This window comes from Phoca vitulina, unplaced genomic scaffold, assembly GCF_004348235.1.
Source record: "Phoca vitulina isolate PV1807 unplaced genomic scaffold, GSC_HSeal_1.0 scaffold19, whole genome shotgun sequence".
Taxonomy (NCBI): Eukaryota; Metazoa; Chordata; class Mammalia; order Carnivora; family Phocidae; genus Phoca; species Phoca vitulina.
The window spans coordinates 9,441,790-9,452,738 of NW_022589722.1; the positions used below are offsets into that span (position 1 = coordinate 9,441,790).

Sequence of the window (10,949 nt, forward strand, 5' to 3'; positions counted from 1 at the left end):
GGGGGATGGGTGAAACAGGTGAAGGGGAGTAAGAGTACACTTATGAAGAGCACTGAATAATGTGCAGAACTGTTGAATCACTGTATTGTACACCTGAAACTAATATAACACTGTATGTTAACTATACTGGAATTAAAATAAAAACCTTAAATAAAAAAGGGAGCATGAAGAGGTAAGACTCAGAACTAGCCAGCTTGATTCTCAAACCTTGAAAAAAAAGCCCCATGTATTTTTCAACAACGTCACACCTCAGTTACAAGGGAGGCACAATGCTTGAAATCTCGTTAGGATAAAATGATTGAAGTGGAAAGGCTTTTGGCAACAGGAATGAAAGTTTATATTTTGGGCGCTGGGATTTTCAGTTAGGCACAGCTGGGTACGCTTCAGCCGCGGCCAAGGATGGAGGCTCTGTGTGAATTCACCAGCAGTTCACCTAGAGCAAAAGCTCTCAATTTTAAATCCCCAACCTTCCATCCCACCTTTTGGGGGACATAAATATTAAAAACACAAATTCTGATGCCAGAATGCCTGGTTTAAAATCCCTGCTACATGATTTATTAGTTGTGGTATGCTGAGCAAATTACTTAGCCATTCAGTGTCTAACTTCCTCATTTGAAAACGGGAATAAAACAGCACTTATTTCATAGGTTTGTTGTGAGGATTAAATGAGTTAAATACACATAAGGCACTCAGAGTAAGGGCTCAGTAAGTGTTTAACATATCTAGGGGTATAGGAATAGGTCTGGAGGAGAAAGGATGTGAGACAGAACAGAGAAAACAGAAGCAAAAGAAATGTGCTATGTAATAATAATTGAGCAATTTGAATAGATTATCTTTCAAACCTCAGAAAAACCTTTAATGCAGGTTAACCAATCCAAGTCACACAGCTAGTAAATAGCTCAGCTGGATTTGGATCCAAGTAGTCTGTCTCCAGAGACCAAGTCCTGAACCACTAAGAGAATACGGTTTCCCATCTTCACATCTGGCCCCTGGGGAATGGAATTCCTGGGTTGTAAAGGAGAAAGGGAAGCAAAAAGATGTAAGGAATGGAAAGGAAGAAAGAATAAAATAAGGCCAGACCCATCTATTTTCTCCATTTATAAAAGGTCAAATGACAAGTTTCCCTTTATCATCCCTTCACAAACAGAGCCCACTATCTTTGTGGACACTTTACTTTGAATTCAGTATGCTGGGTTGAAATCAAAATCACTGTTAAACACTTAAACAGACTGACAGATCCTTCTCAACCTAAAATCAAATGGGAAATGGGAATATGGGACATGAACTCCAAGAGCGGGCAGGGGGGCCGTGGAGGGCAGCACTAGGGACACCGAAATCATACATCTGTCTAGAATGACAAGACAAGGTGGGGTGCTCTGGAGTCAGACACAGGACCCAAATTCTTGTTTGACCTGTCATATCAGAAAAACAACATCCCTGCGCATCACTTTTGTCATTTGCCAAAAGGGAACAAGAACATCAGCCTCTCCATGGATAACACCCGCCTCTTCACAGATATATAACTTTGATGCAGTGTTAAGAAGAAACAGAGAGACAGGCACCCTCACACATGGAGGTGTAAACTGAGGGTAATTAGGCAATCTCTCTCTCTTTTCAATTTAACCAACTTACAATGTGCCAGGCACAATACTAGTCACTTTAAAAATTCTAACTTATTTGGGGCGCCGGGGTGGCTCAGTCGTTAAGCGTCTGCCTTCGGCTCAGCTCGTGATCTCAGGGTCCTGGGATCCAGATCCCCGCCTCAGGGCTCCCTGTTCTCAGGCTCCTTATTCAGGCTTCTCCCTCTCTCTCTCTCTGCCCCTCCCCGCATGCCCCCATGCACACACTCTCTCTCTCAAATAAAATCTTTTTAAAAATACACTAACTTATTCAACGTTTGTGGTAGACTGTTTGCAAAAATGGTAGCAATGATTCCCTTCACTGTATCCTTGTCTTTGGAGAGTCCTCTCCCACACAGACTCTGAGCTTGGCTATGAGACTGACTTTGGTCGGTGGGACATCAGCAAATGGACACGAGCAGGTATCTGAAAAATGCTTCTGCTCTGGGGCTTGCCCTCTCTTGCTGCTTTCTGAAACCCTGAGACTACCACGTAAAGAAACCTGAGCTGACTGCAGCATGAGAGATCACATGCCATTCCATGAGGTCCCCACAGACCAACTCATCTGTCAACTACCAGACATGTGGGTGAGGCCAGCCTAGATCCTCTGGCTCCCAGCTGACCCACCACGTGACCACAGAAGCATGAAAGAACCCAGCAGCGCTCCATCGGACTGGCCCAGACAAGAGGAGCCACCTAGGCAACCTACAGACTCATGAGCTAAGTAAAACAGATTGTTTTAAGCAGGTACGTTTTGGGGTGATTTGTTATGCAACACAAACTAAGACAATCCTCATAGCAATCCTATTAGGTAGGTATTATTATTGTTCCTATTTTACAAATCAGGCAACTGAGGCAAAGAGAAGTTGACTTGCATAGCTTGTGAACAGCAGAGTTAAGATTCAACCCCACGTAATCTGGCTCCAAGTCCATGCTATTACTTGGAGATTTTATATATACCTAAATATATATTCCAAATATATATATACATATATATATATATATATATTTCTCCTCTATATATTCTTTATACTATGCTGCTTCACCTAACAAAAGTAAAGATGTTTTTTTCACAACAGGTGACTCAGAAATTTATCATACAGATATACTCACACACATATAAGATCACATAGGTATAAGATTATTCCCTGCAGCACTGCAGATAATAGCAAAAGACTAGTACAAACAATCCTAGTACATCCATATAACGGTATCCCATATGCAGCCATAAAAAGAACTGGATAGATAGATCAACAAATACTGATCTTATGTACAAGGAAAAAAAAAGCAAAGTGCACTTATATGTTATATTTACATTCACGTTTGTGTATAAAAAAAGGGAAAAAGTATGAATATGTAACTGCTCGTAAATGCACAGATTATCTCTGGAAGGACACAAGAAATGGGTTTAACATCAATTACTTCTGGTTAAACAGAACCAGCTGGCTGGGCAACAGAATATGAGGAACAATTTTCACTGTAAATATTTTTAGATATTTTGAATTTTTATACTGTATGAATGTATCACCTATTAATTTTAACTAAAAAGGCTGTTATGAGCACGAAGGGTGACAATAAAAGCCTGGCACAGAAAAAGCAGTCAATCAATAGTCGCTACCATTATAATTATTTTTCCACAAATGATTTCTAACTCTAATACAAATAATTTTTTAAAGTAGCCAATCCTCTGAAATTCCTGGCTCTGCACAGGAAAGAGCTCATTTTGGATGCAGAGTAAAGAAGGAAACTTTAGCTAGCTATGAGGACAGGTGAAAGAAGAACCCAACACATGGCTCCCCTGGTGGTCATGACAGGAGGTCCAAAGCACTGGGCAGAGGGTAAAGCCCTCTTTCTGCCTCTCCTCAGAGAAACCCAAGTATTGGGCATCCCCTGTGCTCTGACTTTGTACTATTCTCTACACACCTTTTCTTTCATTCAGCAGCATCAAATGAAAGTAACTACTTTCTTTTTTTTTTTTTTTAATTTTTTTATTGTTATGTTAATCCCCATACATTACATCATTAGTTTTCAAAAGTAACTACTTTCTATTCTAAAAGTGCGTCTGCCTCCCTCTGCAGTTACCGAAGAACAACGGTGGAAATGCTGCCGCAAACGTGTGCCAGACTGCTAAATTATCTGCTTCTCTAGAACCAGACATGATCTGGGGCAGGAGCGGGCCGTCGGAAGGCAGCAGAGAGTAATGGCAAGAGCCAGGGCTTCGGAGCCAGGCAAACCTAGGTGCAAATCCCAACGCCAACACTTAGCTGAGGGGCTAGAGCAAAAGACTCAACCTTTCAGAGCTTAGTGTCCCATCTGTAAAACGGTGACTGACAGTTACTGTTTCACAGGACTCCTGTGAACTCATGTACCACACTACCAAGTGCAGAGTAAATGTTCACTACATGTTAGCTATTTTCATTGTCATTGGGGGCATTCCAACTGAGGTCCAACCACCTTTTCTCCCTCTCTCTCTCTCTCTCTCTCACACACACACACACACACACACACACACACACCAAATAGCAACCTTCGGTGTACATTAAAGGATTCCCACCTCTCCCTTCCACATCAGCAAGTTCAATGGATTCTACCTCCAAGATCCATCCAGTCTCTCCACCTCTCTCCATTACCACTGCACACAAAGATGGTCTTTTTTTTTTTTTTTAAGATTTTATTTATTTATTTGAGAGAGAGAGAGACAGTGAGAGAGGGAATACAAGCAGGGGGAGTGGGAGAGGGAGAAGCAGGCTTCCCGCTGAGCAGGGAGCCCAACGCGGGGCTCGATCCCAGGACCCTGGGATCATGACCTGAGCCGAAGGCAGACGCTTAACGACTGAGCCACCCCGGCGCCCCAAAGGTGGTCTCTCTTTACCATGACCATCTCCATTCCTTAATTCATTCTACACACAATAGCCAAGTAGATCTTCAAAAAAGTAAACTAGATCATATCATTCTATTCCTCTGCTTAAAATTCTCTAAATAACATCCCTCTGCATTAGGCAGAAATCCAAATTTCTTACCATGGCCGACAAGTCCCTACAGAATTTGGTCCCCCTCTCTCTCTCTCTCCAACCTCACTTCATTCCACCCCCTCCACCCCATGTACACTCCCCTCTGCTTCAGCCTCAGTATCTTCTTTCTGTTTCTCACGCAGCCCAAGTCCGTTCCTGCCTCAGAGCCTTTGCACCTGATGTTCCTCAGTCTGGAACACTTTCCCCAAACCTTCACACAACTGACTTCTTTTCATCATATAATTCATAGTTCAAATAGCAATTCCTTAGAAATGTTTTCCCTGACCACAGAAACTGAAATAGCTTCACTCCCAGATTTACTTCCCATTTCATTATCCTGCTTTATGTTCTTCATAGCACTTACCACTATCTAAAATTAATTGTGTATTTGTTTACTTTCTTTCTTGTCTAATTTCTCAACTAGAGTACAGGAGTATGAGGCTCCTTGGCCATCATCTCCCCACTGTACTCCTAGAACTTAGAATGCTGCCTACACACAGTAGGTGCTTAATACACCTGCCTTATGGTGGTGGCCGTGGTGCTCAAAATGCAAACTGCAAGCTCCAGTCCTAGTGATTCTGATTTAACAGGTCTGAAATACAGCTCAGGAATCTGCATTTCTAGCAAGCATCCGTCTTTTTCATCCTGAAACAAGTAGGATGCAAATCAAATTTTATTATTTATTTATTTATTTGAGAAAGAGAGCGCGCGTGCGCACAAGCCAGTGGGCGTGGGGGGGGGGGGGGGGAAGGGGGGGGGGTAGGAAGGGGGAGAGAAGGAGAGGGAGAAGCAGACTGGGCGTTCAGCAGGGAGCCCCATGCAGGGCTGGATCCCAGGACCCTGAAATCATGACCTGAGCCTAAGGCAGATGCTTAACCCACTGAGTCACCCAGGCGCCCCACAAATCACATTTTAAAATACTCTGGTCAACGCCCTCCATCACCAAATTGTGCTTCTCCCTCTAAAACACCTTGCTTAGGCCTACAGATCCCATCCCAGCTGCTTTCCTTAATTAACCCGGTGACACTAAGGTAAAAACGTTCCTGACCCCTGAATTTGGGAGTGCAAAAAAAGTAACCCCACCTGTTTCCATTTCTGCTGCTCCATCAATGCCAGGAATGCTAAACTAGCTGGCCAGCCTGGCTGGAATCCTGTCCTCCCCAGAAACACCTGAGCAGGTCTGGACTCACTCCAAAAGGTAAGCCAGGTAAATTTCCATGTTAGTTCACTAATAGACTTTCCAGAAGCAGCTGGGGCCAATTCATACTTGCTCTACATGCCCTCCAAATACCACTACTCCCCTCCCCCATCAACATATACAGAAGACTTAATTCTGGAACGACCTGCAAAACGACAGGCCAGAGGTCTCTTTAAAGCAACCTAGCAGCTGAGAGAAGAAATCCTTGAAAAAGCCACTCACTCGGGTGACCAAATGGGCACATACCTGCCTTCGTACAAGGCAACCCCTAACTCCAACCCAGAGAAACTCTCAAGCTCTGGCGAGAAACAGTCTTACTCTGTTTCTCCCATTTCTTCTCAGCTTTGTCTCTTCAGAAAAAAACCCAACATCCTTTCCTTGGCGCCCAAACTGTCATTAGCCTTGGCCTTAGGAGGTCTGGGAAAATGTCAAGGGTACTTCCTTAGACTTAAGTTTCCTCTAGTTCTCTCGACCCTGTAAGTGCCCAGATCCCGCATTTGATTAAAGCGGGTCCCACTCCCCAGATTAAAACCCAAGCGGCATATTGGGACTGGTAATTTAGAAACCACCACTTTCGTGTAAATTAGCTTCCCTACCCAAGCTGCGCGGGTCCTGCCTGCGCGCTCTCCCAGGCTGTCCCTTGAAGGGGAATAAACCCTGCCGTTCAGCCTGTAAGGGGGAGTTTTTCCGCTAAGAGCCACGAGCGCAGGCGCCCCTGCAGTTCAGGGGGGCAGCCGCCGCCCAGGGCGCCCCCCGGGCGCAAGTGCCTGGAGTCCGCCTCGGGACCCCCACGGGTTGGCGTGGGCCGGCAGCGCCTCGGCTCGTTTCGCCGAGGAGTCCGCTCCCTCCAGCCTTCCAAACGCGCTTAGACGAGGGGTGAGGCCCACCTCCCCGAAACACACACACGCCCGTCCTCCCGCCACCCACCCGCCTCGGATGCGGGCCCGCCCCTCCCCGGGTGCTGCGCCTAGGGAGCCCAACCGACGGCCGGCCGCAAAGTTTACGAGGCTCCCAAAGAAGGAGCGCGGCGCTGAGCAGCACAACGCAGCGGCCAGACCAGCCGAGCCAGCGGCGGGGACGCCGGGAAGAGGCTCCCCTAAAAGCCGGAGGCCGGGGTGCTGGGTGGGAATAGCCCGCCCCGGGGAGGCGCAGGCAAAGAGGCCCGACGTGTCCGCGCCACCGGTGGCAGCTCGGGGCGGGGCGAGTGCTCCCCCCTCCCCCCGCTGCAAGCCGCCCCACGGCTTCCCTGGCCCCACCCCCACAGTCGTCCGAGGGGCGCCCCCCCCCAACTCGACCAGGCTGTAGTCGCGGCCCCGGGGTGCCACGCCTCGCCCCCGCCCTCAGCCCTCCCCGCCCGCGGCCCGGACCCGGGGGGACAGACGCACTCTCACGCTCGCCGGCACACCGGCCGCCTGCCCCCTCGCGCCTCCGGGCGACGCGTACTCACCCTCCGCATGCTGCCGGGCCGGGCCGGGCTCCGCGACGCGGGCTCGGGCGCTGGGTGGACAGGGCCGGCGGCGGCGCACAGGCGGCCGGGGAACGCCGCGCTGCCCGCTCCCGCACACGCGTGCGCCGCGGCGGGCGAGCGGGCGACGGCCTCTGCGGGGGCGGGGCGGGGGCGCGCCGGCCGCGGGGTCCGCGGGCCCGCCCCCGGCGTGCTGAGCTCGGGGCCCTCCCAGCCCGCGGGCTCTTCTTCCCGCGTCGCGGTTTTCCCACCTTCCCGGGCCACTTCGCTCCTCTCCTCCTGGAGTTCCCGCCCGACTGGGTTGGAGTGGAACATTGGTGCCGACCCTGCGGAGAACCAAGTTCGAGGAGCCAGAGGGGATTGGTGGACTGAGGTGAGAGTTCTCACCACCTTAAAAGTACATCTCTTCTCCCCGTTGGTTGGGAGGATGGCCCGCTAGTGTCCCATCCTGCTCTTTAGATTCTGTGATTGTCTTTTGGAAGACCTGAGCATTCATAAACAGTTTTGGAGGAGGGATGGGGTGAGGGTTAAGGATGGGAAACAGCAGATCAACCCAGAGCTGGAGGAAAGACAACTTCATGGAACAGAGATGGTCTAGGTTTATCCAGATAGAGGAGCTCAGCAGGGTAAGGGGTCGACATCCCCATTACTGCAGAACCCACAGGTTTTCCTGGTAAAGATCTGCGTGCAAAGCTTCCTCTTCACAAACGGCCTCCCCACCCCGACCCCAACTTCTCCAAACAGGGAAATCCCATCCCCAAATGCTAATGCCTCTGAGAAAAAGATGAGGGAGGCGGGTTATATTCCTCCTAATTATGAAAACACTGCACACTACCGAGCCAGAGGATCGCAGGATCCAAATCCTCGAGAACAAGAGTAGGATGGAATTGATGTGAGAGTCTTCCGGGAAGAAACCTGGACTTTTCCCGATTTGGCTTCTGCTGAACAAAGTAAATCAAATAACACAAAATTCAAGGCAGCCTGAATTCAATGTGGAGGGGAAAAAATATCCCTTGTTTACCAAAGGATCCTTTGAACAGCATACAAGGACACCTGCGTTTTCAAACGGGGCTGTGACAGGTAAGCAGGCAGACAGCAGTGGGAATGCAGAGGCTTGTGCTGGGCAAACACTTAGGACAAATGTTGCGGCTTTTACATTGCTTGGCTGCCAATTATTGTGGCAGATCACCATTTATCAGCGCTGTCAAAGGAATATGGTTATAATTTTCTAACATTGATAGAGTGTCAGCAGTAGTATAGAGACCAAATGTTAGACTAAGTACCTTTATGATCTACATTTTCTCTGGATTTCTCTTTGGTGCCTACCAGCACATATAAGAGGAGGAGTAGCTGATATATTGGGGGGAGGGGGATAAAAGAAGGAAATCAATGAAGCCTGCTAACCCCCTTTTTACTTTAACTTATGATCTGCATACAGTGGGTTTTTTTCTTGATAATGCATCTCTTCAGATTGGCCTTTGATGTTTTGCTTTTGGGGAAATAACAACAATTTTAGTAAGTGTACTTACTTATGCACCATGGGCTTTACCTATGGTATCACTTTCAGTCCACACAACCCTATGAAGTAAGTACTATGATTGTATGGTTTTTCAGAGATACTAAGGCTCAGAGAGGGTAGGTAGTTTGCCAAAGGTCACACAGCTTGTTAATAACACAGCTAGGATTTGAACTCAGGTCCACCCACTTAATCCCCATACTTTACTCTGCCTCATAGAAAAGGTACAGCAGTGGAAAGATGTTAAAATAAAAACATGAACTCTGAATAAATCAGTCGTTTCTTACCTCTGGACCTTAGCTTTCTCATCTGTAGAATGAGAACTTAGATTAAATAGATAGAAGGACCTATCCAGAAGTAAAGTTCTAGTTTTAGAGTATAACCGTGTGAATATTCTGTTCTTGGTATTGTGGGAAATCCTAACCTGCAGGTACAGTGTTAGTCACTTCATCGGTTTGTATAGTATCTTACTGCAGCCCCTTGCCTTACACTGCTTATGCTGCTTTCAGCAACACTACCTCTTCCTCCTTCTAATTAATGTTCTCCCCTCTGTGAATGCACTAATCCAATTAATGTTAATTTCTTATTTAACTCCACTAAGACCCCTGGTGTGAGGGAGACAGTGTCTGTTAAGGAATTGTTCGGGTGATCTTCAAGCATTAGTTAGCCTGAATAATTTTTAAACTCCCTCCAGAAACCAAGACAATTATTCAACTGTATAAAATAAATGACAACACATCAGATGCTAATGGAACACAGTCCTACTGCTCATCTACGGAAATCCCCGCGTTTCCAATGCTATCATTAACTAACTTGAAGAACCAATTTCAAAGTGAAACTAGACTGAGTCAGATTTTTCTTTTTCGAGGGTGGGAAAGAGGGTCTTTCTTTTTTTCGTATGTTTAAAGAATCTTCAAAGTGTTTTAATGATCAGATAACGTTATGTCTCCAGTTGTTATTGTCACAGCTTGATTAGCCTTCTAAACTCTGACATTATTGTTTCCTTGAAAACCACCTATTATTTGAGAATATAGTACATTTTTTTTCCTTTTTTTCTTTTTTCTTAATTGTGTAACAACATCTCTACCAGTCACAAACAATGATACTCGGCCCTTTTGATTTCTAGGCTGAATTCCTAAGTCACTGTCTTAAATGCAACAGGAAAAACAGTAGGTCAACCTTATTTCATTAGTTATTAATAGAAATGGGCATTGGATATAACAATTGAGCAAAAATGAACCAGTTTACAATTTCACATAAAGAGTAAAAAAGCAATGAAAAATTTGGTCGACTTTTTGTAGATAAGAAATGTTAGCCAATTAGCATAACTTATCAGTCTGTCATCCTCCATTTGGAAATGCATTAGTAATGAAATACTGTCTTTCTTTGCCATGTTCTTAAGTTAGAACCCTTAAGAAGTTATCTATTAAATACTAACTATGGGGGACATAATTAATGGTTCAATCAAGCCATAGTTCCCTGAAACAGATTGAGGATGATTTCAAGGGAACGTAACAATCAAAACTATATGCACTGAGCACATTCTATGTCCCGAGCACTGTGACAAGCCTTTTCACATGTATCAGTCTGTTTCATCTTCACAGAACCCTACCAGATAGTTATTATCTCCATGTGATAGATTAGGAAACCAAAATATATTGAGATTAAACACTTTTCAGAGGTTACATGGCTAATAAGTGCTGCAGATCTAACCCAAATCCGTCAGACTCCTAGAGCCTATGAGATTAACCAGTGACAGGTGCATGCTAATGGATCACCAATTCTTCTCTCTCTGGAACGTCTTCAAAGCAGTGAGCCAGGAATTTTATATCCAGTAAAACTGACTTTCAAGTATTTATATTAGAATAGAATGAAATTAGGTGAGAAAGGATTCTTAAAGAAAATGAGTCCTTAACTTTAAAAAATGTACAAGATTTGAATTAGAAGAGTGAAGAATATTCTTGATAGGGAACAGCAGCATGACCAACAACACGGAGGTCACGACAGTAAAAAGACCAGATCTCCTAGGGAATCCTGGGACACGTGACTAGGAAGGCAAGCCTGGTGGCCGGTTAATGAGGGGCTGGGGATACTCGACAGGGTATCATTATACACATTCCCTTCCAAATTGTTTATAAAG

General features: G+C 45.9%; 1 protein-coding gene across 1 annotated transcript in view; it reads right to left on the minus strand.

Moving 5' to 3' along the window:
- Window positions 1-7,328, minus strand: part of TMCC3 (transmembrane and coiled-coil domain family 3) — a 274,477-nt gene extending 267,149 nt beyond the window's left edge. The window contains exon 1 of the mRNA XM_032416752.1: window positions 7,276-7,328. Coding sequence (XP_032272643.1) covers window positions 7,276-7,284 — 9 coding nt within the window. The 5' untranslated portion in view covers window positions 7,285-7,328. The remainder of the gene's footprint in view (window positions 1-7,275) is intronic.
- Window positions 7,329-10,949: the final 3,621 nt, after the last annotated feature.